General features: G+C 55.8%; 1 protein-coding gene across 4 annotated transcripts; it reads left to right on the forward strand.

Annotated features, from left to right (window-relative positions):
* Positions 1–27,382, forward strand: LOC101945237 (collagen alpha-3(VI) chain-like). 4 transcript variants are annotated; one of them, XM_024105562.3, is made up of 32 exons: positions 1–181; positions 2,181–2,333; positions 3,578–3,894; positions 4,283–4,361; positions 4,940–5,088; positions 5,908–6,003; positions 7,608–7,661; positions 8,546–8,617; positions 8,709–8,735; positions 9,327–9,371; positions 9,862–9,915; positions 10,198–10,260; positions 10,969–11,034; positions 12,415–12,477; positions 13,198–13,230; positions 13,929–13,991; positions 14,092–14,154; positions 14,701–14,763; positions 15,057–15,119; positions 15,656–15,706; positions 16,267–16,302; positions 16,666–16,728; positions 17,233–17,295; positions 17,785–17,820; positions 18,667–18,703; positions 19,226–19,725; positions 20,635–20,734; positions 21,755–22,435; positions 22,884–22,989; positions 24,047–24,306; positions 25,305–25,349; positions 26,027–27,382. In XM_024105562.3, exons 2-32 carry the CDS (start codon positions 2,249–2,251, stop codon positions 26,287–26,289), a joined length of 3,696 nt encoding a protein of 1,231 aa, XP_023961330.2. In that variant the 5' UTR covers positions 1–181; positions 2,181–2,248; the 3' UTR covers positions 26,290–27,382. The 4 variants fall into 4 exon arrangements, with proteins under 4 accessions (XP_023961330.2, XP_042696263.2, XP_023961329.2 ...); XM_024105561.3 differs by lacking the exons at positions 1–181; positions 2,181–2,333 and having other exon boundaries at positions 2,381–3,894; XM_042840329.2 differs by lacking the exons at positions 1–181; positions 2,181–2,333; positions 10,198–10,260 and having other exon boundaries at positions 2,380–3,894.

The following is a 27,382-nucleotide window of genomic DNA, read 5'->3' on the forward strand; positions in this document are numbered from 1 at the left end:
TTAAGCTGTGGAATAAACAAGTAAACCTTCCAGCCGAACGTCCCGAGTTAGCAGCCAATTCTCCTCCATCCTGCAGCCGACTATCAAATAAAATAATTCATGTGTTTCTGTCCATTTTGGATAAGCCTCTACGGATCCCCAGGCACTGCTGCTATTACGCGCTGCCGAATGGTGCAGTGAGGTAAGAGGCTATGCTTTCTATCAAGAGAAAATTTTACATGGGGGGAAAACTTTAGAAGATAGCTGGAGATATCAGCCAAGAGCTGAACCTGGAGACAGGTTCAGCTCTTGGCTGGGTTTTGTTCTTGGCTGGCCACTTTGCTAATTCCTAAAGGTGTTTGCATTTAAACAAGGTTCTCTTTCGCTTTGATCCTTCAGTGAAGTTAAGGTGTTGAATCAACAAAGTGACTGTTGTGCTGTCAAAACAGAGGTAGGATGGTCTAGCAGTTAGGGCAAGAGGCTGGGAGTCAGGACTCCTGGGTTCTATTTCCAGCTCTGGCCGGGAATGGTCTAGTGGTTAGACCAGGGACTAGGAGCCAGGACGCCTGGGTTTTATTCTCAACTGAATCTTAACCTCTCTGTACATCAGTTTTCCTATCTTTTAAATGTGGATTTTTAAAGAAGCTACTTAACCACCTTGGGAAAGCATTTTGAGATTCTCAGCTGAAAGATGCTACATAAGATGCTGTAGCCCATGAAAGCTTATGCTCAAATAAATTTATTAGTCTCTAAGGTGCCACAAGTACTCCTGTTCTTTTTGCGGATACAGACTAACACGGCTGCTACTCTGACACCTATATAAATTCAAAGTGTTATTAGTATTATTTATTAACTCACTGCAACCAGGGCCAGCTCTAGCTTTTCTGCTGCCCCAAGAGGCAAAAATAAATAAATAAAATTAAAAAAAAAAAAAGCACCGATTGGCGGCAGCTCAATTGCGCCACTTGATTCTTCAGCTGCAATTCGGTGGCTGGTTCTTCACTCCCTCTCTTCCTCTTCGGCAGCACTTCGGCGGCAGCTCAAAGAGGAAGAGAGGGACTGAGGGACCCACTGCCGAATTCCCACCGAAGGCCAGGAGGTGCCCTCCCTTTGTATTGGCTGTCCCAAGCACCTGTTTCCTTAGCTGGTGCCTGGAGTTGGCCCTGACTGCAACATTGAAGCAAAAGACATATGTGGGCTGTGAGCTAGTGAAAGGTTGCATTTGCATCCATACAGCTTGAGAAAGGACCAAGAAACATGAGATGTAAATGGAAAAGTCATTTTTGTACACTCACATACATTTCAGATATCATTTGGGGTAAATCTCCCCGTACTCGGTGTCCCCTCCCTCCAGACCACAGCATCAAATCCATTGCACAATAATTGGGAACTGACACCCATTAGCAGAGGAATAAAATGCACCCAAATGTGATTCTGCAAACAGCAAAACAGACAGACAAGAAAGGATGGGGTCAGGATCTGCTCTTGCAGCCAGGACTGGAGGAAGCCAAAATCAGCTTCCCAGCTGGGCTGGGCTCTGTTTGTTTTTCATGAGCAATGATGGAGAGTAGGAAGTGGTGCCAGACCCAAAGCCCTGACCCCAGTTCACAAGGCAGGTGCTTGATTATTATTATTGCTATTCGTTATTTATATTACAGTGGAGTCTCCAGGCCACAACGGAGATCAGAGCCCCACTGCTCTAGGCCAGCGGTTCTCAAACTGTGGGTCAGGACCCCAAAGTGGGTCACGATCCCATTTTGATGGGGTCACCAGGGCTGGCTTAGACTTGCTGGGGCCCTCTTAAGACCCACACTAAGGGGTGAATCCTGCTCTTCCCATGACTGCAGAGGGCCCCCAGCAGTAGAACAGGTCTGGTGGGATGGGGGAGGGGCTCTGCAGCGATGCTTGGAACCGTGTCCTGTGGGAGGTCCATGCATGTGGTGGGGCCCGGGAAGTCAAGGCCCTAGGCTCCCCAGTGCTCATCCCCACGGGAAGCATGCATAAGGGCTGGTGCACTGAATCACCTCCAAGAGATGGCGCTGCAGGATACCTCCCCATGTCCACTGTGGATCTGCCTAGGACCCAGTTTGACTGGTAGCTGGACTATCAGGGTGAATGTGAGGCTCTTCCCTGGGTGAGTTTGTAGACCGTCTGAGGGCCAAGAGCTCTGGGAAGGTGATCCCTGTGCTTTCCCCACATAGACAGGCTGCAGCATCCCTGTGGCCCCCCCTCCACCCCTGCCCATCCAGCCCAGATCCTGCCTGCAAGGATGCAGGGGATGGTGCTATTCAAACGCTGGCTCGCTCTGTTTCTGCTCGCTGTCGGAGCTGGAGGGGCTCGGAGTCAGGACACCGGTAAGTGGAGACTGCTTCCGGAGGGGCATTTATTCCAATACACTGCCTAGGGCAATCCCAATCCCTACAGGTAGGTGCTGATGACTCCCAGGGTGTACCCCAATGAGGACCCCAGGCCCTACTCTCTATGCACAAGGAGGGGCAGGGACTGATGAGGGGACCCACAAAGTGAGACCCCAGGCCTTGCTATCCATGTACACACATGTGGAGGGGACTCCCAGGACTGTACCCCCTATGGGGACCCCAAACCCCATTTCATGTGTAAAGACAGAGAGCCAGATCCCCAGCTGGTGTAAATCAGGGACGCTCTACTGACTTCAGTAGAGCTACCCCAGATTTACATCTGCCATGCATCTGGCCCGCAGGGTGGATTCTGTGGGAGGATGCAGCGGTGGGACGAAGGGCCCTGGCTCCTGAGAGTTCCTTAGTATTTTGGAACAGCCGTGAAAAGTGAGCGGGGAGGGCATCATTTAGGGGATGTTTGCACTGCAGCTGGGAAGCCTGGGCTGACAGACTGAGTCACTGGGGTACGCCTGCTCTGTGGCTAGCCTGGGTCAGCTGACTCAGGCTCACGGGTCGGCTGCAGGGCTATGACATTGCAATGCAGACCTCCAGGCAAGCCCGCCAGCGGGAGGGTCTCAGAGCATAGCCCTGCAGGGCGAGCCTGAGTCAACTGACCCAGGCTCTGAGACTCATCACTGTGCGGTTTTTTATCACAATGAAGACACAGAGCTTAAGGCCAGAAGGGACCATTCTCTAGTCCAACCTCCTATATAGCACAGATCACAGGTCCATGCTTCCTCCACACTGAGCCCAACAACCAGAATCAGACGAAAGCACCACAGCCCCCAGGAGACCAGACGATTACGGGACACAGGCAGAGAACAGGAGGGACCGAGGTGCGCCTCCCTACCTGCTAGCTCCAAGCTCGGCTGGCTAGCTGAGCCTCTGTTGGTGCGGCAACGTCCACACTGCTATTTGTAGCCCGAGGCTGTCTGCCCAGGCAGGAGACACGCTCCCAGCTGCAGCGCAGACATCCCGGAAAGGTCCCGAAGTAGGGTTGAGTCCTGAGAAGCCGTTGACCACCATGGGCAGGTGGGCGAGACCTTGGCACACGAGTCCCCAGGCGAGTGTGGAAGGGAGACGGACTCCTCACCCCTTGGGCTGCTGTGGAGATGTGGAGGGGGCGGTGGTGAGTGAGAGGAGGCCGGGAGCTGGCTGGGTCTCCATGTTCTGCCCTGCAGGAATATGTCCCCTGCACCTGCTCGTCGGCCTGGACGTCACTGATTACCAACAGTCCAGCCTGCACCAATACCTGGAGGGCATCATCTGGGAGCTGTTCTCCCTGACCAGGGTCAGCTGCGCCCAGCTCAACGTCACCCTGAGCATCCAGAGCATGGACCAGGGCGGCGAGGTCCTCTTCCAAGCCCGCCTCGCCAAGTACCAGCACGACATCTTGCAGCAGCTGCGTGTGGTGCACGCCTTCAGGCGCACCTACCTGAACCAGCCCTCCCTGCACAGACTGCTGGAGATGAGCCAAGGCCTGCCAGAGAGTAACAAGGTAGAGCCTCAGCTGACCCAAGAGCTCCGCATGGGCACATCCTGCAGGGCAAGGACACCCGCTCAGCGGGCTCCCTTCCTCGGCTAGCTCTAGCCATTTAACCCCCTTGCTGCCAGTTCCCTGCTCAGCTCCCATTGTTCCACTGCTTTTTCACAGAGGAAGGCTCCTAGGAGCTCAGCAGAGAGTTCACCTGGGTTGTTTGTCTGCCCGGGTCAGCACAGCAGGTGCATCTGGCTTGGGCAGAATACCTGCTACATTGGGCAGAATCAGAGCTGCATTGCTGCTGCTGGGGAGTGTTGTGTGGTCCCAGGCTGGGGGACACCAGCTGTCTCTGCCCTGGATCCTGCTTCCTCCAGGCTGATGTGCCCCAAATGTGTCTGTGCCCCAGGTGCTGCTCCTGTTTACGGATGGGTTGGACGATGATGTGAGGAAGCTGGAGGAGATGTCAGCCACTCTGCGGGTGCAAGGTATGTGGCTGGATCACACAACTTCCTGGCGACCAGTGGTTAGATCTGGAGGGGAAGAGGTCTTCAGAAAGTTAGCCTTGGGCACAGTCAGACCTCAGGAGGGGATTGGGCGCAGGGACATTGATGGAATGTGGGGATCTCAGGACGGATTGAGCATGGTGTCTCTGTTCCCCTCTTATCCCAGGGACTGTAGTCCTTCACTACGTTGCGTCTGGTTCCATGATGCCACGTTTTACCATTGCCCCATGGTGCTGCTCTGCCCTGGCACCATCTACCCCTTCCCTCTGAGGATCGCAAAGCACTTGACAAACATTTACTAATCCTTATCCTCCCTGTGCGGCGGGACAGTGTTATTGCCTGCATCCTATGGATGGGGAAACCGAGGCATGGAGATGTTGAGAGACAGAGTCAGATAAAAAGAACAGGAGTACTTGTGGCACCTTAGAGACTAACAAAGAGTCAGATAGGGAGTCAGGTGCCAAGTCACCTAACCCACACCCCGCTGCAGTCAGCAACCTGTGTCTCCCCCTGCTCCGTATGCCACGCTGACCCCAGCTCTGGCCTCATTTCTATCCTAGGCCAGCTCGACGCACTAGTGACTATCGCAATGAACAATGCTACCAACCTGGAAGAGCTGCAGCTCATTGAGTTTGGGCGAAGGTTCAGGTACAGCCAGCAGCTGATCATGGAAAGCCCCGAGATTGGCAGCGTTTTGGCTCAAGAGCTGGTAAGGGAGGGCCCCTTCCCAGCAGGTTGGCTTGTGGGCCCAGGGGTCTGACCCCTTCTAGCAGAGGGCAGAGATACTTGACAAGTATCAAGTGCAGGGCCGGCTCCAGGCACCAGGCACCCAAGCACATGCTTGGGGCGGCACCTGATAAGGGGCGGCGGGGGGAGCGCGGCGTGGCGCGGCATTCCGCCGGGGGGGGCGCTATGGCGGCGCGGCGCTCGGTGGGGGGGCGGCACGGGCGCGGCGCTGGGGGGTGTTCCGGCGGCAGGCTCCGGCGGTGCGGCGCTCGGCGGGGACAGCGGCTCAGTGCTCGGGGAGGGGGGGGTTCCGGCGGCACTCGGCAGGAGGCGGGGGCGGGTTCCGGCGGCGCTCGGCACTCGGGGGGGTTCCGGCGGCGCTCGGCGGGGGAGGGCGGGCTCCGGCGGTGCGGCGCTCGGGGAGGCGGGGGTTCCGGCGGCGCTCGGCGGGGGGGTGGCACGGGGCTCGGCGGGGTTCCGGCGGCGCTCGGCGGGGGGGGCGGCGCTTTTTTTTGCTGCTTGGGGCAGCAAAAAAGTTAGAGCCGGCCCTGATCAAGTGGTGGGTCTATCCTTTGGGGTCCATCCCTGGCCCAGCTGTCTGGGTTGCACGGAAGCTCCTCTGCTCTGAGTGAAGGAAGCCTGATGACTGAGCTTGTCTTCCTAGCAGTGGTCAGTCACTTGCTCTGTGTCAGCCTGCAGCTCCCCTGCGCCTCGCACGAGACCCCAGGGGATTCACTCTCCGGGCCATGGGGCAGAGGTCCCCATCCTGGCTGTGACACTGACGCTCTCTGTCCCGCTGCAGCTGGCTGTGTCAGAGAGGAAGTGCTGCCACCCGTGCCCCTGCACGTGCATTGGATTGCCAGGCTCGCCAGGCCCCTTGGGCGTTCCAGGGCGCAAGGTAAAGCGCTTGCCGCGGGTCGCCGGTCCTGGTGCTGCATGCAGGGCTGTCACATGCAGCCTCTGCTTTGGGGAGGGCAGGGGGCTGTGCTGTTCCCTTCCAGTGCTTTGGATCAGACTCTAGCAGGAGTGTGAGGCTGTGTGTCTCACAGCCTGTACCCCCCCACTCTGCATGGAGGTGACGAAGCAGGAGTTGTACTCTGGGTTCCTTTACACTGGTGCAAAGCTCCACTATCCACGTCCTGCACCAGTGTAAATAGTGACTCCTGCAGATGACACTCCAAACCATGCTTGGGCACAAACTGCTCTGCACGGCTTCGCGGCATATCTGCACTGGTGGTGTGACATCAGCAGAGCTGCCAGTGCAAAAACACCCTGTGCAGACGAGCCCTAGGAAAGCGCTTGTTCCCAGCTACATGCCTTTTGCACTTACTCACTGGTCTGAGAAATCAGGATGAGGCGAGATGTTTGCACATCTGGATCTGCAGAGCAATGGGGAATGATAAAAAGGCACAAGGGGATTTTTGTTTTCTATGTTTCTGAGAAGAGTTTATAATGTTCTCTTTCCCTTCCAGTTGGGATAAATCTCCTGGTGTCTCCAACTTCCATTCCTATTGGCCTTGCTGGGCCTATGTTGTCTGACCCAGCTGGCTGGTCCCTACACAGCTGGGACCTTGTCAACTTGGCCTCTATGTTGCCTGAGGTCTATCATCTGATGTTGTGTCAACTGGATTCACCAGACATTGAAGCTGGTCTTAACCACTTAGTCATAGTGATTCATTCTCAGCTCTTCCATACTGAGTGCTTTCCTCTGGAGATCTCAAAACACTTTACAAACATGATTGTTTTACTAGTGGAGAAACTGAGGCACGGAGGCAAAGTGATTTGCCCAAGGCCACTAGACTGCACTCCATCCCAGGGTTGGAGAACCTAGGCATCCTGAATCACAGTACCTTGCTCTAACCAGAGCTGAGGATAGAAACCAGGAGCCTTGGCTCCCACAGCCTCTGCTCTAGCCACAAGAGAACTCCCTCCCCGAGTCAAGACTAGAACTCTGGGGCTCTGACTCTCAAACTCCCGCACAGAGCTGGGAAGAGAACCCACGTAGTCCTGATTCCTAAGCCCCTTGCTCTATGCATGAGACAACACCCCCCTGCTGTGCCTAGACCCCAAGACTCCTGGCTCCCAGCCCTGTACTCAATCCACTAGGCCATTACTGTCCCTTTAGTTGAATCCCCGATTAGGCAGCTGCACACAGCACAGCCGTTACTCAACCCAGACCCCAACCCCTCCCAGTTCTTAGGCTGCGGCACCACCATGTGAGCCAAAGAGATTGCTCTGAGCAAGTTGGTAGGAGCTGTGCAGAGCTTGTCCTCAGGCGCTTGCCTTAATTCTGCACTGATGCTCCCCTGTGTTGTCTGGGGCTCACAGGCTGGGACTTTATGTCCTGCCGGGTCCTAGCATTCTGGGCACTGGGAGGGGAGTGAGCCCAGAGCTAATGCCGCTGACTGTTCTCCTCTGGAGTGCTCAAACTGGAAGCTAGTGCGTGGCGCAGGCTGTGTCCCAGGGGAGCTGACTTCAAATGTTCTGCTGTCTTGGCTCTAGGGGAGGAAAGGAGCAAAGGGGCTGGTTGGAGACCACGGGCACTATGGACACAGCGTGAGTAGAACTGTTGTCTGTTGCTGAAATCTCCAATGGAGGAGTGGCTGCTGCTGGGCTCCTTGACCCCAGGGTGGGGCCCACTTTGTAGAAATGGGGTGTGTGGGATGTACCCCACAAACATAGATCAGGGCCGATAACCTTTTTCAAGGACAGAGATGCTGGGCACAGGGTGGGAAGGCCGCTGGGCTTGGCCCTTGGCGTGTACTGGTGAGCAGAGCGCTGGCCATAAAGACCCAATCCTCTCCCTGCATCTTCAATCGGAACAGCATGGGGTGGGAGCTCTGGCATAGCTTTGCCACACCTGGTGTGGACACTGGAGTTTGCACACCTTGTTTAGAGCTTGGTGGCATCAGGGCAGCTCGGAAACCAGAGTAATCATAAAGCCTGGGGATAGTGCTGGAGCCGACTCTTGTAAGTATCCCATTGGCTGAAGATAGCCCTCTCAACAGCTGCCTCTGGCATTCCCTGGGCAGTGCAGGCTACAGTCCCAGGTGCCAGAGGTGGAACAGATCAATCAGAGCCCATCTAATTCTGTCCCTCATGGGCCAGTGCAGGATTGTGCCCTGGAGATTCATCTACTCTGCTTCTGAAGTCCATGTCATGGGCTCCCACCACTTTCCATGCTCACACTGGCCCATGAGTCCACAGCCCAATGGCACTAGGGAGCATTTCCTGATACCCAGCCTGGATTCTCCTTAGCTCAGCGTTCTCCCATTGCAACTCCTGCTTATATTCCCTAGACAATTCCCCCAGCTAGACAAAGCCGGCTCTGGGGGACTTCTAGCCACTCGCCTCCGTAGGGATGTATGTGTTGCTTATCTCTGAAGCCTCCTTTTTCACTGGAGTGCTTGAAGGTCTCTCCTTTCCAATCCCAATTTCAGGGGGAGCAGGGACTGCGAGGGCTCCAAGGGAGATGGGGAATCCAGGGATGCCCAGGCCAGTGTGGACCCAAGGTAAGATGCCAGACCCAGCCTTGGCAGTTGCTTTCCCTTTGGTTCGGAGATTCCTCCATCTCACTGACTTTCTCTCTCTGTCTTGCTTCAGGGACTGATGGGATACCCTGGAGAGCAGGTACAGAGGCTTTACTGTTTGGTGTGCGTGTAGAATCTAACAGGCAAATACCATGTACATCGTAGAGCGAACCTTAAGATGAGCGTGGCAGGACTCAGCTTCGTGGCTCATCTCCACAATAGCCAGGCCTGCTAGTCACACTCTCTCCCTAAACATCTCCCAGCACGTGGCACTCCAGGAGCACTCCTCTGGGGCCAGGCAGTGCAGGTATGTGCAGGTGTGCCAGTGAATCTGCGCCATCCCGGGCAGATGGAAGGCCAGCACCCTGAGCCGTACTGTTTGCCAGCCTCCAAATATCCACCTGCAAAACTGGTAGGAGCAGCGGCCCCCTCAGTGCCTGGTGTTTCCCTGGCACTCCTGGCTGCACAGTGGTGAATGGCAGGGTAGGAGGGACTGGACAATGAAGAGCAGAAGGGGAAGTGTCCACAAGGCATCCTCTCTGCTAAGATGCAAAATGTTGAGAAGACCTGGCCCTAACGGATGTGACCAGGAAGGACATGAGCTGCTCCTGGGCCTGCTGCAGAGTGCCTGTTTATTCAGACAGGTCCCAGGTAGCATCCAGGACTAAGACAACTAAAAATCTCTTTCCAGGGAGCTCCTGGGGAAGCTGGATACGATGGCATCCCTGGAGAGAAGGTGAGCTGTGCAATTGCATGTCCTGCAGCAGAGCTGGGCAGCCCCAGGTCCCTGTGCTGCTCCCTTTGGGCCGTGCTCGCTGTGTGTCCCCTAAAACAATCCACCCTATTAAGCTCCACAGCTCCTGGAGAAATGACAGTCCTCGGCCAGAGCCGAACCAAGGCTTTCAGGGGCGAATGACGCCAGTCTCCACTGCTGGAGCTAAAACTCTAACTCAGAACCTGTGAAATTCATGGCCAGGCTCTCAGTGAGCTCTGGCTCGTGCCCTCTGTCCTCTTGCTGGCGTCTCCTGACCTCTGTGGGACAGGCACCGAGGGGAAGATGCAGCACGCAGTGAGCACTCGTTCTGGAGCCTCCCCTGTCAGGAGGCAGAGGATCGGCCCTTAGAGCCCAACTATCAATCGTTGGAGCTCCAGGGAGACTAGAGGGCATCAGCAATGACTAAAGCACAGAGAGGGTTCACCCCTTTCCCGGATTCTCTCATTCCCAGGGGGAAGCCGGTCCATTTGGGAATCCTGGGACAAGAGGATCCCTCGGGAGGCAGGTGAGTGGGCAGCAAGGCTAAGCGGGTAAAGAAGCCCCGGGAGGAGGAGAAGGTCCCGTGCCCATGTCCCCCGGCCTTATAGCATCGTGACCTCAGACCCCTGATCCAAGCATCACCCCACTCTGTGTGGCCCTATTCCCATTGTGATGCTGCTTCCCAGACAGCCACTCACCTTTAAGCGGGTGCCCCGGTAATGCGGACTCAGCAATAGCCTCCTGCACTTCCCCACGTTCACCCCTGCCGGCTCCGTGCTGCTAATCCCTTCCTCCTGCCTTGATCCAGGGGCAGAAAGGCTCCCGGGGTCTCCGTGGTGACCCAGGGCCTCCAGGATCCCCCGGCGATGCTGTAAGTGTGGGGGAGAATTGGGGGGAGTTAGCTCTTGCAGTGCAGACCCTGTGAGCGTTGACTCCTGTCTGCTCACTGGCCCCAGTGTGCAATGAGTTCAGTGGGTCTCAGTCTAAGCCCCTGAAATCACCGTGGCATTTGGCACTCATTGGCCCACTGGTCGGTAGCCTCAGTGGAGAGGCCAAGGGCTAGCTGGGCCACAGAGGAAATGGGGTGGTTTTGAGAGTCATGCTGGGGCGCGTTGGTGGAGCCGTGTATGGGGGAGTTTGCCCTACTGTTGCCTATGCCCTGTGAATACATACACAGACCTTCTCCCCTCCTCCCCCCACCTCAGGCAGGGAATCTGGCCCCTTCCACCAGCGCTCAATTCGCCCAAACTGTCTTACCCAGCAGAAAAGCAAAGGGTGAGGGAGGGCTGCAGAGTGCACAGCTGGGGTCCTCGTGAGCAAAGGGGACATGTTAATCCCAAATGCCCAGCTTCAGAGACAGCATCCCCTGTGCCATTCCAGAGAGGCACTGACCAGGGCCAAGTGGGCATGTCCCCTATGCTGGCCACCCTGCCACTTGCAGCTGGATCTTGCTCTAGTCAGCGAGTCTGGCTTCAGAGCCTAAGGGGAGAAATGAATCCTGAGTTCACTGGCAAGGAAGGGGCTGGGAGGAGGATGGGACAGCATGTGGGCTCACCCCCTCTGATTCCATGCTCCACAGGGAAATCCTGGGAGAAGCAGCACAGAGCGTGGAGCCCCCGGAAGCAAGGGAGAAAGAGGCACCCAGGTAATGGCAATGAATCCATCCCAACTCTCTGAGCCATTAACGACTCCAGGCAGATGCTCCTAGACAGCCCTGTTTACTGCAAGTCCAGATAAACAAAAGGCGGCAGTTGTAGTACCCTGGGCCATGCTCCGTTCAGAGCTCGCAAGCTGAACAGAACCAGACCTGGGCAGTACTTGGCTGGGAAACCTGTAAAGAAAATGCAGGGTGGTGCACTAGCAATTCAATAGGGAGGGTCTGACGAGAGTGACCGTTGGCAGTAATTTCTGCAGGATCAGATGTTTCAGTGTTGCCAAGCAGCCAGTGGAAAGGGGTACAGGCTGGAACAAGAACAGGCACCAGGGCAGTGTGTTGGCCCAACTAGCAATGGGAATGCACCCAGTCATTGAGCAAACAGGAGCCTGCTTCCAATACCTGCCTTGAGACCACCTGGGTGGGTTCTTGCCTGTGGATTGGCTGAACCCTGGTTGAATGGCTTGGAGCCTATCACAAGACCAGCAGGTAATTGCCTCTGATTCATCACACGTGCTGGCCCAGGGATGACTCATCAGGCTGAAGCAGGCTCAGGCTCGGAAGTATCACAGATGTAAGCCAGAGATCCTGCCTCCTAGTGGCTGGTCATAGGAAGCCTCCTGGAGCTTTTGGTGATAGTAGAAATGTTAATGCTGGCTGAGCCCCTGGGTTGGAAATTGCTCCCCACAATTTCCCTGGTGCAGGGCGTTCATCTTCCCTTCCTGGCCCTCACCCGGTGTATTGCGTTGCTGCCACGTTGTGTTTGATGGCCGGTGAATGGATTTTGCTCTGGGGAGGCAGCATGGTCTGTTGGTAGATTTGCAAAGATGCAAGGTGGGCAGCTAGGGGAGATCAGTGCTGTTTGCGGAGAAGGGGAGTTCCCTGGATAATAATGGCTAGGTATTTGCTCTCCTAGGCTGCTCCATCCAGAGGCTGGGGGTGCTCTGGGGAAGGCATGCGCAGGGCCTGTTGAACGGTGCAGTGGGGTCGGAGAGCCCCCTGGAGAGCAGGAGAGCCAGTTCTCCCCTTAGGCACCATCCACACCAGAGCATGGTGCTGATTTTGCACTGGTGTAAATGGCAGCACAGGGCAGCACAATGGAGAACCGGGCTCCTGGTGAGGGGCTGGGAGAGGGAGCTCGCTGGGGACATCTCCCTGTGCCTAACGAAGGAAGAGACCCAGGGGCTGTGCAGGCAAGGTGGCAGTGCGGGACCCCTGTCTAGTCTGCAGCCCACCCCACTTGGGGTCTGCAGGAGGTGGTGAGCTGGCTCCGTGGCCCTGCTGCAATCAGACCAGAAGCTGGACACACTCATCCCAGGCCATTTCTCACAGCTTTGTTCTGCTTCTCTTTCTGTTCCCTTCCCTGAACAGGGGGACTCTGGACCAGAGGGCAGCCCTGGGCCACCTGGGTCACAAGGGCCAACTGCAGATCCGGTACGTTTCGCTCTCATCCTGTGCGGGATGTCCAGTGCCTGTCCTAAGCCCCTTGTGCCCTGAACTTCCCCCAGCACCCAATATCCCCAAACCTTGACCGTTAGCAGGTCACTGAGACCTCCACCCCATGCCAGGTGAAGGTGGGGAAAGCAGCTGGCCCCTTCCCTAGCATGTGTGTTTGATGTCAAGGCCCATCTGTCCAGCTCCTTGTTCTGTTTCCATGGGGCAGGGGAGGCTGGGAGGCACTTATCTGTAGCTTGTACAATAAAACCATGAAGGTCCTGGAGGATCTGAGCTGCCATCAGCTTCTGGAGCCTGCTTCCTGTCTGCTGGGAACTGGTATAATTGCAGGCAGGGTCCCCTCTTGGAGAGCCCCTCCCTGTCTTTACTTATACCATGCATCCTTCTGCCCCATGGAGGTCTGTCATCCCAGAGCTGGGCAGAGCTCCCCACTGAGACCTAGATTTCAAAGCGGGGTCAGGGTTGGGCTGTGCAAATGGCACCCCAGGAGCTGGTTGAGAGCTCCCCCAGGCACCCAGCCCCCAAAGTCTGGCCCTGGGATCAGAACTGGCTATTGAAACTGTCTCTCTCTCTCAGTATCCCAGTGTTTGCTCAAGGCCACTGGGCTGAGCAGCGAGGGTGCAGGCAGTTTTGGCCTCCAGCATAGTATGAGCCTGGCTGGGTTGTGTAGTAAAGAATCAATGTCTGTCTTCTTCCCAGATCACGTGCCTGAAGGGGCAGAAAGGAGCCCAGGTGAGAACTGATGAGTCCCTCCCCCCCCCCCGGAGGGAAATATCCTTATCCCCAGTTTGCCGATGGGGAAACAGGCCCAGAGGGGGTCCCAGTTCCTCTTTTCTGACCCACACAGCCACACTTCTTCCCAGAGAGAACCCAGGAGTCCTGACTCTAGCCCCCCTGCTCATTTTGGAATCTCTCTCTACTAGCTTTTGTTGTTTGGTGGAATTGTTTCCCACATGTCTCTCCTCTCCCCCACCTCCCCTGGTCCGGTGTTTCCACCTGCTCCTGTTGGCGAGGCCAGTGTGTACCAGTAGCAAGCTCCCCCCCCCCGCACCCCCACAGCGGGTGGTAATGATCCACTTTGCAGGTCCCTGGAGGAGTTTTCATCCCTTCCAAAGAACACATTCTAGCAGAGTCAGTGGGTTGTTTTCCATCCCAGGGCAGGTTAGATTGGCCGGCTTTAGGGGTGGGGAATGCCCCGACAGAGTCCAGGCTCAATGCCTGAGCTGCATGGCAGACCCAGTCCCTCTGGATCCCGGTGGGTGGAGTAGCCCAACAAAGGCAATCCTGGCCTGTTCAGAACCAGCTGCCTGCCTTTGGGACTCTCTGACCTGGTGCATCCTGGCTGCAGGGTGTCCCCAGAGGGAGGGGTGAGACATCTCACTCTCATCCTTTGGATGCATCCAGACTGACTCTTCCTGGTCTCTCCATAGGGCAGGAGGGGCATCCCAGGTGCCCCAGGCGCTGCTGGGGAGAAGGGCTACCAAGGTGCACAGGTGAGGCCAGCTGGATCCGCCTGCGGGCGCCTGCTTCGGGCAGTCTTCCTGGGCTTGCGCTTGGAGCATCTACATTTTCCCTCTGCTGCTTCTGTTCCAGGGGCTGCGAGGTCTCAGAGGGACAAAGGGCGTCGTGGGTCACCCTGGGTGCCGTGGAGCTCAGGTGCCGGCTCTCAACTCCCCCAACTTTACAGCTGGCCAGAGATGAGGACAGTGAAATAGGGGAGTGGTGCTTCTGCTCAGTCCCTCCGGTGCTGGAATCCATCCATTCATCCCCCAGCCCCAGCAGGGACCCAATGGTGTTAGAGGGCAGAGTGTGTTCTCTGTGGTTTAAATGGTTCCCTTACATTGTTCATGTTTCCCCGGGGACACACGGGTGTTTGCTGCAGGCTCCAGGGCATCTGCCCTGCCAGTGATGAACCTCCTCACCACAGGGCCCTGTCTCTGCTGGAAAATGGTCCTAAGGACTGCCCTGTCCACGCCCGCTGCAGCTCTAGTGACACGCGCGTCCAGGCAGCCCTGCTCTGCCTATGCCTCCTACTGGCGGGTCCTCCTTGCATCTCCCAGCCTATCACCCCAGCAGGTGGAGTGAGTTGAGCTGGTTACCGGGCATTGCCCCAGGGTGTTTTATCTAGTTCCTCTTACGCCAGGGGGCTGGATGGTCCTGGCACCAGAGCCGTTTTCAGCGTTACCTTTGTCTTTTGCCTAGGGGCATTCTGGAGATGTGGGCTCCCCAGGAAACACCGGCCCCACTGGTCTCCAGGGTGAGAAGGTCAGTGAGATCACGGTGTATTGTGTAACAAGGCCATGCTGCAGATATCTCCCCACAGGTTCTCTTGACTATTAGGTGTGGCTCTGTTTGCAAGAGCCCTGCAGAGCCCTTTCCTGGTGGATGTTACCCCTGGCCCAACGACTGTGTGTGTGTATGGGGGGGGGGTGCATTAATTAGATCTCCTGAATTTCTCATCACCACCCCTGAAAGTTTGCCTGGGCACAGCATCCCCTTTCCAGCCCTGTTGGTCCAGTAGCCCTTCCCCTGAGCTGGCAGGCTTCTTTCTCTTCCAGGGGCAGGCCGGAGGAAGAGGCGAAAAAGGGAACGCAGGGTCTCTGGGGCCCAAGGGGGCACTGGTGAGTTGGGTGCGAGGAACATTGGCATTGCTCTGGAACAGGTATATTTCTCATGGTGCTGGACTTGGTCAGCCAAGCATCCGAGAACGGGAGCTCCTGGCCAGAGTCCACTGCAGATGGGAGCTAAGTTTCCCACCCCTCCTTTTCAGGACCCAGCTGTTCCCCCTTTGAGACCCAAATGACTTGTGGGATCTCCAGTGGGAGTCCCCTCCCAAATACATTGCAGCCACCCAGCACCAGTGCAGAGGGACCTAGGACCTGGGTGTTGGGTGAAGATGCTCCTGGTATGGCTCCGGCTGTCCCTTAATGCGGGGATGCATGAGAAAGAAAAGTCCCCTCCATTCCTGGTCCGGGGTGCCTGGGAGAGGATCTCCAGAGCGCTTTGCGATATGTTCCCATCCTGCCAACTTGGTTGTCCCCAAACAGACCCCCAGCAAACTGGGGAAATTCACAGGACAGGCTGGCACTTTCAGGCTGGGCTGGGACAGAGGTATTGTGCATGTGCAGGTCCTACAGTAATTATGTGTTTTCTCTAGGGGGACAATGGATGTGATAAACGAGGATCTCCAGGGAGGAAGGGCCCAAAGGTAATCGCTGCTACCGGCAAACCAGCAGCATTAACCCCGCATGGGCAGAGTCCATTCTCCTCTCCCCACCCCCTTGGGTTCCGCACTTCCATTATTGAGCCTGATTCTGGTCTCACCGACACTGGTGTAAATGAGCAGTTGCTCCATTGAAATCATGAAACCAGCCCCGGGCCTGGAATTCTTCACTTTGCCCTAAACTGTTGCTGTGCGCTGCAGAGCCGGCTGCATTTCAGCGCTGGGGGAAGCTGTTCCTGAGTGTGGAGTGTAAGGAGCTTTAGGATCCTACCAGCCGAAGGTCACTGTGTAGGCATAAGGTGCTTATTCCAAAGGCTTGGGCTGGTGATTGAGGGATTCACGGAGGAGCCCCATTCCTCGTGGCATTTTGACTGCAGATGGGAGCCTCCATCCCTATACACCGCTGAGTTCCAGCCTCTCCATTGTGACCCCATGCAGCATGAGCTTTGCCTGCTGCCCTGTGGTCCAAGGGCCCCGCTTAGCTTCGCTTCCTGCCGGGATCCATTCCCTGGGTGCATTCACCTCTCTCCTGCTTTCTTGTGTAGGGCTCCCGCGGAGGCCATGGAGACCCCGGTGCTCAGGTGAGTGGAGAGCCAGCAGTGCCCTCTTTGCTCAAGAGCTGCTGCCGTCAGCCTGTGGCTAGTGGGAAGGCGGCTGCTTAGCATTGTCGTTTCATGGTGACTGTCGGGACTAGGGATAACTACCCAAGGTCCGGCAGCGCTTCCGTGTTACCTGCCAGCTGCGACTCTCTGTCGCTCAGCACGGGCCGTGGAGGCAAGGTTCGCATGGAGGGCATAGGGGACAGGAGGGGTGGGGACCAGTGGGGTCGCTATGCAGTATATCTATAAGTGGAGTGTGAGGGACGTCCCTAAGGGACAGGCAGTGCATTCCTCTCACCCAGCGCTGGTGCCTGACCCTGCCTGTCTATTGCCTTCTATTCTCAGGGTGAAAGAGGCGACAAAGGTGCCAGGGGGGACAAAGGTTGGAAAGGCCTGCGTGGATCCAGGGTGAGTACGGTGCTGCCATGGCCTCCAATCCGAGTCAGGCTTCCTTCTCAGGATGGATCCAGCACATACCCAGTCTGCCATGCCACAAAAATGCCCATCTCTTCCCCCAGTGCCAACCCACACCCTATGCCTAATGCCCGCCTGCTGTCTTCTTCAAAGCAAGATTTGCTGTGCAATCCCAGCTGGTCATATGTGAGCAGCCAGCTCCCCACAGGAAAGCATCTCTGTTCCACCTCTGCTAAACACACCACTCTCCTGCTCCCAAGTACAGACCTAGGGAGAGGGGCCCTTTGCCCTGGACTGTAGGTGCTAACACGGCAGCCTAGGCTCTGGAGTAGGGGGATGGGGAGGAATAGCACCTCCCTGCTCACTGAGTTTAGCTGATGGATCTCATTTGTTCCTGCCTGTGAAGAACGGGGCTATCCCCAGGGGCTGTTTCTCCTGTAGGCTGTTTTTTGCTGACCTGCAGGTTTGTGTTCTCTAAAACTGCCCCCAATCTTTCAGGGGCTTCTTGGGAGAAAGGGAGACCAAGGGCTGCGTGGAAGCGTGGGACCTCCAGGAAAGATGGTAGGGTCTCGATGCGTGGACTTCTTGGTGGGACTGCATTTGGAGGGGTGGGGAAGTGGGTCTGGGGGCACAATCAGCCGGCGGCTGTGTCTGGGCTTATAAAAGGTATGGATGATTTATTTTGGCTATTAATAACCCAGCTCTTCATGCTGAGATAAGGGTCACCAAACCTCATGCTTCAGGGCATAAACAGATTACCTGCCAAGGTCAGGAAGAAACCCATGTCCAGCATGGCCCTGATTGATCAGGTGTATCAGAGGTATGTTCCTCTGAGGAACTAGATATAGGCCCTTGCTAGAGGCAGGAGACTGGCCCTGGTGGAAAAATGCTCCCACTCAGTAGGATGAATCTTATTTGCCTAAGTGGGTGCTTGGTGTGTGTGTGAGAGAAAGTGTGTGTGGTGACTTCACTGCTCTGAGTCCTCTGGTGCTTTCTCAGTAAGGTTTCTCACTGCCTTTTTCATTCTCTATTTTTCCTTTCTGCTTCAAGGGTCTGAGAGGTTTACCTGGAGTTCCCCTCTTTACGGTAAGGGGTTCTTCTGTTATGCAGTGTCTCGCTAGCTTGGCTGTGTGCTCATTAGGTGGGTCAGGAAGGGTGTGTGATGGCTTGCGGGGAGTGCTGTTGCAGCCATGTACAGTATCCTCTTGTCTCTGGTGCTCCCTGCCATAAGAGGTTACTATTCACCCTTTAAATCCACACCAGCTACTCCTGACTCTCACCCTCATGCTGGGTGCAGCTGGCTCACCTTCTGAGCTGTTGCATCTCTCTGAAGGCCCATGAGACATCCCAGCAGGAGAAGTTGTAGAAATGACTGTCCTTGGAGAGACAGGATGGGGCAGGACTTAGCAGAGATACTCCAGCACAGGCAGTTGTGTGCTGGGTGTTTGTGTCCGCATGAGCTTCTCCACATCTGGGGGAGCTGTTTGTGGGGTGGATGGAACCCAAGAATTGCCCTGCACACAATATGGGTGGATCTAAGTCTGAAGAGGCAGCAGACCGTACAAGGTCATAGTTTGAATGATCACATGCAGGTGGAGCTTGGTTTATGGGCAGAATTTGGGTAAGTACCACCCAGAAAGTTGCCCTCTGGTGGAAATATCCCAAGGATACAAGATCGTATGTTAGTTCAGTCCTGTGAATGACTCCCATCCCTTTGACAGAAGGAGCTTGCAAAAGACCTAAACACACAGAGAACCCTGTGTCTAGTTGGGTCTATTGCATCACAGCCTCTGGGGTCAGCTCCGACTGGCCCACAGGTCTCCCTCCCTGTGTCACTTGGGAGAGCTAGGGAGGCAGAGGGGGAACCCCATTGGCCTGGAAAGAAAAGGCAAGGAAACTAGAACTGACCCGGCTTCCTACTCTCCTTTCCAGCCCTGTGAACTAATTGCCTCTATCCGAGAGAGATGCGGTAAGTGTTCAGCTCTGCCTGCTTTGTGAGGAGCTGGCAGAACTGGGGATGGGAGGTCTGCTCTAGTGAGAAGCACAGTGAAACCAGCAGCATGAACTAGGACCTGAGAGACATAGTTTGCTGTGACAGACAGAGGTGCTGGGAGTTTCGGAGTGACAGATGGACATGCTGGATGGATGGACAGACGGATGTGGCAGGGACAGTGGGACATGCTGGGTGGGTGGATGGACAGACGGGTGGGTGGGTGGGTGGATGGATGGATGGATGTGGCAGGAACAGAGGGACATGGTGGGTGGGTGAACATGCCAGGGACAGACAGATGTGCTGGGTGGGTGGATGTGGCAGGAACATTATAAAATGTAATGGCTGGTTCATCCTGCCCTCTACCTGGCTAGTGGTAGTAACTGGCTCACTCTCTGAATGGGTAGCGCTGCCCTTTGAGGAGGAGGGCTCTGTGCTGCTCCAATGCGCAGCCCCAGGGACAGCTGCCATGGGGTCTTTACTTTTTCCTTCTCTGTGCAGACCCCGACTCCCTGGCCTGCCCACTCTTCCCCACTGAGCTGGCCTTGGTGGTGGAGAGGTCCGCCAATGTCACTCCCACTGAGTTCGGCCGTATGAAAGACGCTCTGGCCTTCCTGCTCCGGGACCTGCACATCTCCCACGGCAACTGCCCCGCCGGGGCCCGTGTGGCCCTGCTGTCCTATGCCTCCACCCCCACCTACCTGCTGCGCTTCACCGACATGCAGACGAAGGGGCTGCTCCTGCGGCAGGTGGGGGACCTGTCCTATGTGCGCTCTACCCAGAGGGGCCGCCTGGCTGCTGCCATGAGGTTCGTGGGCCGCAATACCTTCAAAAGGGTGAGGCCAGCCTTGCTGGGCAGGAAGGTGGCAGTGTTCCTGACCAGCGGCCGGGGCCAGGCCCAGGAGGGCATTGGCAAGGTCGCCCTGGAGTATGTGGCCCTTGGCATCGTCCCAGTGGTGGTAACCTTCAGCTCCTTGCCAGTAGTGGAGCAGGCATTCCAGGTGAGCAGGCTGGGCCAGGGTACAAGACTGGTACCTCCCTTGTAGGGGGCCAGCCGTACATTACATAATGCTGGGTTTTTTTTTTTTGTGATTTCCCACCCACTCACCTCCTTGTATCATGAAACAAGCACACTGTCATGTGAAATGAAGGACCCATCCATCCCCTACTGCATAACGTAACTTATGGACAGTCCCTACCCACACCGTGCAGAGGGGACTCAGCGTGAAGTGCTGGCACAGTCCATGCTGAGCCCTCTCTGGTGGCTGGTCCATGGCAGGACAACAACCTACTAGAGCTATCAGCTCTTTAGCTCAAGTTGGAAAAGTACTGCACTGTGGAGCTGGAGGTCCTGGGTTCCTGCTGGCAGTCCATGGAGATGGGGGAACTTCAGGGTTGCCACCTCTAAAACACTGTCCTCTGGGGTAAGCTGGCTGCCTCCCTTTGTGCCAATGGCTTTTGGCCACGTTGCGATGCGCTGGCTTTGCACATCTCCATGGATGTTTGGGGATATGTTCATGGCCTGATCTCTCAGGAACGTCCCCCAGGCTTGTGCCCTGGTAAATAACCGCTTGGCTAGGGGTTGCAGGCAGCCCGGCGAGAGCCATCGCTTGCACCTCTCCTGATTGACATGTGCAAAGTCTCACATGCGGCTGTTGGCAAAAGCCAAGACGCCTGTAAACAAACAGGAGGCCCCTGTGGCCAGGCTGTAGGACTGGCTGGGCGGTTCCTTGGCTCTTCCCCGCTGCCCGACGGGGTCTGCTCTGTGAGTGGGGAGGAAGAATCTGCTCTCCCAGGCTTGGCGGTAGCTTTGTGGCTCTGGAGCCTGTCCCCTTGCACTCTGTTTCCATCACTGCCACTGGGCCAAATCACCCCTCATTTACACCCTGTCCGTCTACCTCTCCTGCCAGCTGGACGAGACGTTCAGAGTGGTCCAGCTGCCGGCCACGGACTCATCCCAGGATGTGGAGGCTCTTCGGGAAGCTGTGTTCCTCTGCACGCTCTGCTTTGGTAAGACGCTTTGCTGCTCCATGGGACTCTTGGCTTGAAGAACCTAAGAATCAGTCTATATGGCAACGAAAGACCCATGGCACAGCCACAGCTGGCTTGGGCTCGGGCTGCGGAGCTATAAAATTGCAGTGTAGACGCTCAGGCTGGAGCCCAGGCTCTGAGGTCCCATGTCGGGGGGAGGATCTCAGAACCCAGGCTCCAGCCCGAGCCCAAATGTCTACACTGGTATTTTTAGCCTGAGGAGCCCAAGTGCTGCAGTTTTGTGGCCATGTAGATGTACCTTAGAGGACCAGAGAGAGTCCCAGGCAAGCTGAGATAGACCTGAAGGCTTTATTGCCCCATGTCCTAGAGCCCCTGCTCCAGAGCTCCCCCTTTCCCTTCGGCTTTGGCCAGCAAAGTTCCGCATATTACGACTCCAGCCTGGGTGTAGGGTCTTTCCCAGACCCCCTTACTATGCTGCTGTTGGGCTCATTGCTGTGAGACAGGAGCAGTGGAAAGTGCTTTGGGATCTTTGTAATACCACCAGTGCACGCATGCTGCAGAGGGAGGCAAATCCACCCCCGCCCAAGGTCACTGCTGATCTTCCTTCCTCACCCCATATCTGTAGATCAGTTAGACCCTGTGCATGCGAGCAAGAACCAGCTAGCCAAGCACTTGAGAGAGAATACTCGGTGACATCACAGAGTCCTGGCCCACCCCTGTGTAGTGTCCCATCTCCAGCCATGGCCATCCAGAGACTGATGGATTTGTCCTCCCCTCCAGTGCTAGGGCAGTGCTAGTCTCTCTGTGTCAGAGAGATTCAGTGACTTGCCCAAGGTCTCCCAGGGGGTCTGTGGCAGAGCCAGGAATTGAACCCAGATCTCTTGAGTTGTAGCCCAGAGCCAGAACACACAAGACCACCCTTCCTTTTCCCCCTACAAGTGACATCACAATGGGTAGCTTCCTGCTTGTGGGCGTATTTCAGCTGTTGCTTCAGGAAAGATGCACCATTACTTTCTGTCCCTCCCCCTTCCCTCCCAGATATATGCAAGCCCAGGAACTGCACGAAGGAGCCCCTGCTGCAGAACCCGCTGGGGCTGGACCTGGATTTGGCTCTGCTGGTGGATAACTCCCCCCTCGCCCTGCCAGTCGGGAGCCTGGGGAGAGTTGCTCATCTCTTCAGCAGCATCCTGGACCATTTGAAGATCTCTCCCCACCCTGAGCGGCATGACAGTGGTACCCGTGTCTCCCTGGTCCTGATGGGGCCCTCGAGCGCTCACCTAGCTTCTGGAGAGGTCTTGTGGGAGTTTCCTTTCACCCAGCATGGCTCTAGAGAGAGGATCAAAGAGCATCTGCAGCTCTCACTGGCTGCCAGGGAGGCAGCAATGCCGGCCAGCCAAGCCATGGAATGGACCCTGCGCCAGGCATTCCGGGAGAGCCCTTCACACAAGCTACGGGTGCTCTTTGCTGTAGTTACCAAGGAAACTGACCTGTGGGACCAGGAGACGCTACCAGAGCTGTCCCGCTTTGCCCAGTGTGGGGTGTTTGCCATGTTCATCCTAGCCCTGGGCCCGGAGGGGGCTGGCAGGCAGGAAGGGATTGTGCCAGAGCTGCTGGCTTTCCCAGCGTGGAGATACCACTTCCTGCGGCTTGGCTCAGTCCAGGAGCCGGAAATGGAGTATGCAGAGAGGATGGTTCTGGGGTTCCTGAGGAACCTGCTGGGTGAGTGACAGCTGGGGCTTGAGGATGGGGGGAATTCCCATCTGCCATGGAGACCACAGCACCGCCTCCTCCTCCAGCCATGGCACTGACTGCAGCAGTCATGGACAAAGGGAGAAGGAGGGTTTGTCCAATGATCCATCAGCAGGGATTGACTCTGGGACATCCTGCCCCACAGCAAGTGCCAGTATGCCTTGAGCTGAGGGAGTAACCCCTGCTAGCTGGTGGCAGTAGTAGGCAATTATCTTCTATATGAAACAGCCACTAGAGTGGCTGGTGACTGACTTAGCCAGTGCGTTACATTTGGACAAAGGCTTTCTGAGTGCTCCAGGACATAGGATCCAGGGCTGCATATAGAGGGGAGGCAGTGAGCCTCACAAGGTAGGGGGCTGGACTGGCTGGGAGGCAGAATGGGGGCCTCACTCATTCTGTACCTGTTTGCACTTTACAGTGGAAAGTCAACGGCGTCCCCTGGAACGTGCCAGTGCTTGGTGTCAGCTGGAGCTATCCCCCACCAATCCTACTGCTACGCCTCCACCTCCAGTGAGCCCAGATGGGTGAGTGGATGGCATGTATTGATCCTGCCTTCCTAGACCCTCTTCTTAAGTGCCTGGAACTCAGCAGGGGACTGTACCCTGGCCGAGCTACCTGTGGCTGCACTGCAGGCTGGAACCCCTGCATCTCTGCACTCAGGGCAGCTGGTGCAACTTGGCTAGCCCAATGGCCAGGGCCGGCTCCAGGGTTTTGGCTGCCCCAAGCAGCCAAAAAAAAAAAAAAAGCTGTGATCGCGATCTGCGGCGGCAATTCGGCAGGAGGTCCTTTGCTCCCAGCGGGAGTGAGGGACCGTCCGCCGAATTGCCGCCGAATACCTGGACGTGCCGCCCCTATCCGGAGCGGCCGCCCCTATCCGGAGCGGCCGCCCCAAGCCCCTGCTTGCCAGGCTGGTGCCTGGAGCCGGCCCTGCCAATGGCAAATTTTCTTCCTCTGCTGTTGGGGGAAAACATGCTTCTCCAGGTACGGCCTCCAGTGTCCAGCCAGCCGGATGAGTCAGCAGAGCACCCTCCCCAGATCGGCGGCTCCTAGGAAGTACTGGCTCCAGGAAGCAGGGGCATAAGCAGAACACGGGCTGACATATTAAGTCAGGAGCTGCAAGCGCAGCAAGAGCAATGGGACCTGGAAGATGGGAGGCTGAGGAAGGTGGGGAGGGAGGAGGCTGGGAGGATGCAGGAGTGTCTGCATTCCTTACTCTTTGCACGCACCATTTCTGGAGTGGGGCGGGGGCTGAGGCTGCATTCCAGGCATCTGGAATTTTTTCATTAATACAGTGAGACTCAGTATTAATGGACCACTGGGGTTATTGGAGGCGGCCAGACACCTGCCCGAATGCCAGTGTCGTGTGCCAGGTCATACTGGTTCTCTCTATCTGGGAGGGTTCAGTAGCACTATCGCTGTGGGATCTCAGCACTTGCATGGTATTCTTGGGGGCAGTCTCCAGTCCAGATCTGGGCCCGGAAATATCATCTGAGTTTCTGACCAGGCCTTTCAGAGACACCATTTTCAGAAGTCTTACCAGCCAATCTGGACCTGTCACTGAAGAGTCGATTGCTTTAACAGGGTCTCCAAACCTGGTGCTCTGCCTCAAGATGGGATGGAGGCCACCACCATCAGCCCCAGTGAGGTGAGAGGTGTTGTGGACGGTGATGATCCGTGCTTCCTGGGCAAAGACTCTGGCGTCAAGTGCACCAGCTACTCCTTATTGTGGTACTACCGGGTGGACACGGGTTCCTGCGACCGCTTCTGGTATGGTGGCTGTGGCGGCAATGCCAACCGGTTCAACAGTGAGCAGGACTGCATCCGCGTGTGCATTGACCGAAGTACGTGGGGCAGCCTGTGACTGTCCATGGCTTGGTGTCAGGGAGGGATGTGTGGAGGCACAGGGACCTGTCCTGGGGAGATGGCACCAATTGACGAGATGAATTCAATTAGCTTCATCACCTGTAAGGCTGAGCCAGAGTTTGGTCCAAGGCAGATGGGCCAGAATTGCAGTGGATTCTGGGACCGCAGCTATCTTTGACTGCACTCTCTGGTTCTCACACACTATTTTCCTTGGCTGTACAGCTTTTATCTTGCCTATCTGCTGCCTCGCCAAGCCCATTGCAGTTGTGGCGCAACTGCTTTCAACACCCCACAATCCATAACAACTCCATCTCGAATGGCTTTGACTGAACGCTGCTGCAACCCACTAACGCGTTTAAGGAGTTGCCTCAATGTACCCAACACCTTTGCTTCTCAGCCAAGGTGCTAATGACTTTTAATGTGCTCTTGCTCCAAGCAGAGACAATCCTGACTGATATTTTCACAGGGAGAGCTGGCTCTGTAAGGGGGTGGGGGCTCAGCCTCACCTGTTCCAGGTGTATCCCCACCTCCTCAGGTGAAGGGAATGAGTCCAAGGGGTCACATGATGGGAGTGTGTGACTCAGAACCAGGCCTGCTAAGGAATGCAACCAGAGTTCAGCTACGTGCTCCCATAACATGACCTCTTGGAATTGTTCCCTTCACCTGGAAAGGTGGGGCTACAACTGGTACAGGTGAGTCTGCCTCAACTCCTCCTTAAAGGGGCAGCTCACCCTTTGACAGATGTTGTGGTTCAGAACCCAGTCGTGCTGCTGCTGTTGTCTAATACACCATATACTCTGTGCCAGCACAACATTAGCCCAAACGTGCCATGACTCCAACGGCTGAGATTGCTCCATTCTTGGGTGCAGGGGAAGCGACTGAAGCGAGAATCGTCCTGCATTGGTTCCATAGCCTGTGTTATGTTGTTACTTGCCTTGTAGTGATGCTCTGACTGTTGTGATTCTCTTGGATACAGGTATGAGTGCAGCCGGGCTTGGAGAAGAGAAGAACTTGACTCAAGGTAATGCTTTGTGGAAGGACTGAGGGTGGAGCTCTAGCATCCTTCGCAGCAGTTCTTGTGAGCTGAGCTGCTCTGCGGGAGGGACCGTTTGGAAGCCTTGCATAGATGGCACATTGAGTTTTCAGGGGAAATAGGGCATGAGTACACGGTCTATAGGCTTCCCTGTGTAAGCCTTGTGTATCTCCTGGGGAAATCCAGTGTTTTGCAGTGATGGGCCACCTCAGAGTTTGGAGGTTCCATTGGGCTAGGCATGGAGGGAAATCTGGTCTAGTGGAGAAGGTCCTGGCCTAGGAAGCCTGGGTTCTAGTTCCAGCTACAGTGTGATCTCACGTGAACCCCTTCAGTGCTCTGGGATCCTTCAGCATGAAATGAGCTTGTGTGGGCCAAGCCCTGCAGACCTTGATAATCCATTGACTTCAGTGGGAGTTCTGCCTGCCTGAGCAAGTGTAACCCCGGCCCTGGTGAGTGCCTGTTACAGGTCCCCCTCTGTGCCTATCCACAGGGCATGAGAGTCTGCTGCAGTCCCAGCCAGAGAGCCCTGCTCTTCAGCTCAAGCTGCAGCAGCTTCTGCTTTTAGCTCTGGAGGTCCCTGTTGTGTCTGGTTTGGCCCTCTTAGCAGCACCCCATGATGTCTCCGACTGCATCAGGAGACCTCTGATGCCTGTTGTGTTTTGCAGCTGTGTGCCTGGAGGACAGAGACGCAGGCCCCTGCCACTCCTTCGCCTTGAAGTGGTTCTTTAACAAGACCCAGCCTGCGCGCTGCACCTCCTTTTGGTACGGTGGCTGCGAAGGAAACAGGAACAGGTTTGAGACCCGGGAGCTGTGCGAATCCACCTGCCTGCCCTTAGCAGGGCAGATGCTGCTGCAGCAATCTGCTGGGGAGTCCCTGCAGGCTGACGATGAGTCCAGGCCTGGCTGTGCAAGTGGGGCAGATGTGTGAGGAGCAACCAGGAGAGAGGGAGAGAGAGGGGAAGCTCCTGGCATCTTTTGTCATGCAGTCAGGTTAAGCTGCTCCCCATCCTCTGCTACTGAACAGCCAGACACCCTTATGCACAGGGCACATGTTACATGGAAGCAGTGGCTTTTAATATGCAATGAACTAAATCTCCCCCAACACACACACACCCGCTCCAGGCTGCAGCCAGCAAGTTTACATAGTATTCTGCTTGCTGTCACTGGTGCTCCCTTCATATCTGCTCCTTGCCCGTGTGGCTAGCTGGGACACCACATCCCAGTTTCCAATACACTTATGCCAAGAGATCCCAGTGTGTCTCCCCCTTCATGCCCAGGGTAGCCTCCAGCCACAAACCCGATCTCACTTTTCATTAATGTAAACATCTTGTAAAGGTGGCTCAACTGGGAGGCCAGAACGACACACAGCACACATTAAAGGGACAGATACCAGGATGAGTAAGGCTTCCTGGATTCTTGATGTTACCCCACATTGTTCATTTTGGGTGTTTGTTCCCAAAGGGTCATAGCTGATTTGGAGGGAACAGAGCAAAGCGAAACAGCCACATGGTGTAGGAAGGAGAGTTTTATTTGATTCTAATCCACCCCTGTATAAATCCTCATGATGTTTGCGGATGAGAGAATCAGCACCTGGAAAAATGCACAAATATGTTGGGGGCAGATTTTTAAAATAGCCGTGCATCCTATGGCTCCCATTAAGCCACTTAAATAAGTGGCTGGAGTTCAGCAGGAGCTGCTGGGAGCTGAGCCATTGTGAGGACCTGGCCCTCTCTCTCCCTGGGCTGTCATGTTCCGAATCTTGGCTCACTTTTGTATATGCAGATAAATGAGGCAGTTGTATAACTTGTTGCCTGACTGGCACGTTTGGGCATGCCCAGCATGCGGGTGCCCTTTTTTTTTTTTTTTTTTTTTGCAAGTGCGATCTCTCGCAGCCCCAGAGCTGGAGAGCGGCGCTGAAACTCGGACCCTCATTCTTGTAAGAGATTTTGCTGCTCTGTGCCTAGAATCTGCTAAAATGTAAAATGATATTTTTTAAAAAAATAAACCCATGTTTTACACTC

Source organism: Chrysemys picta, chromosome 2 (genome assembly GCF_011386835.1).
Source record: "Chrysemys picta bellii isolate R12L10 chromosome 2, ASM1138683v2, whole genome shotgun sequence".
Lineage (NCBI taxonomy): Eukaryota > Metazoa > Chordata > Testudines > Emydidae > Chrysemys > Chrysemys picta.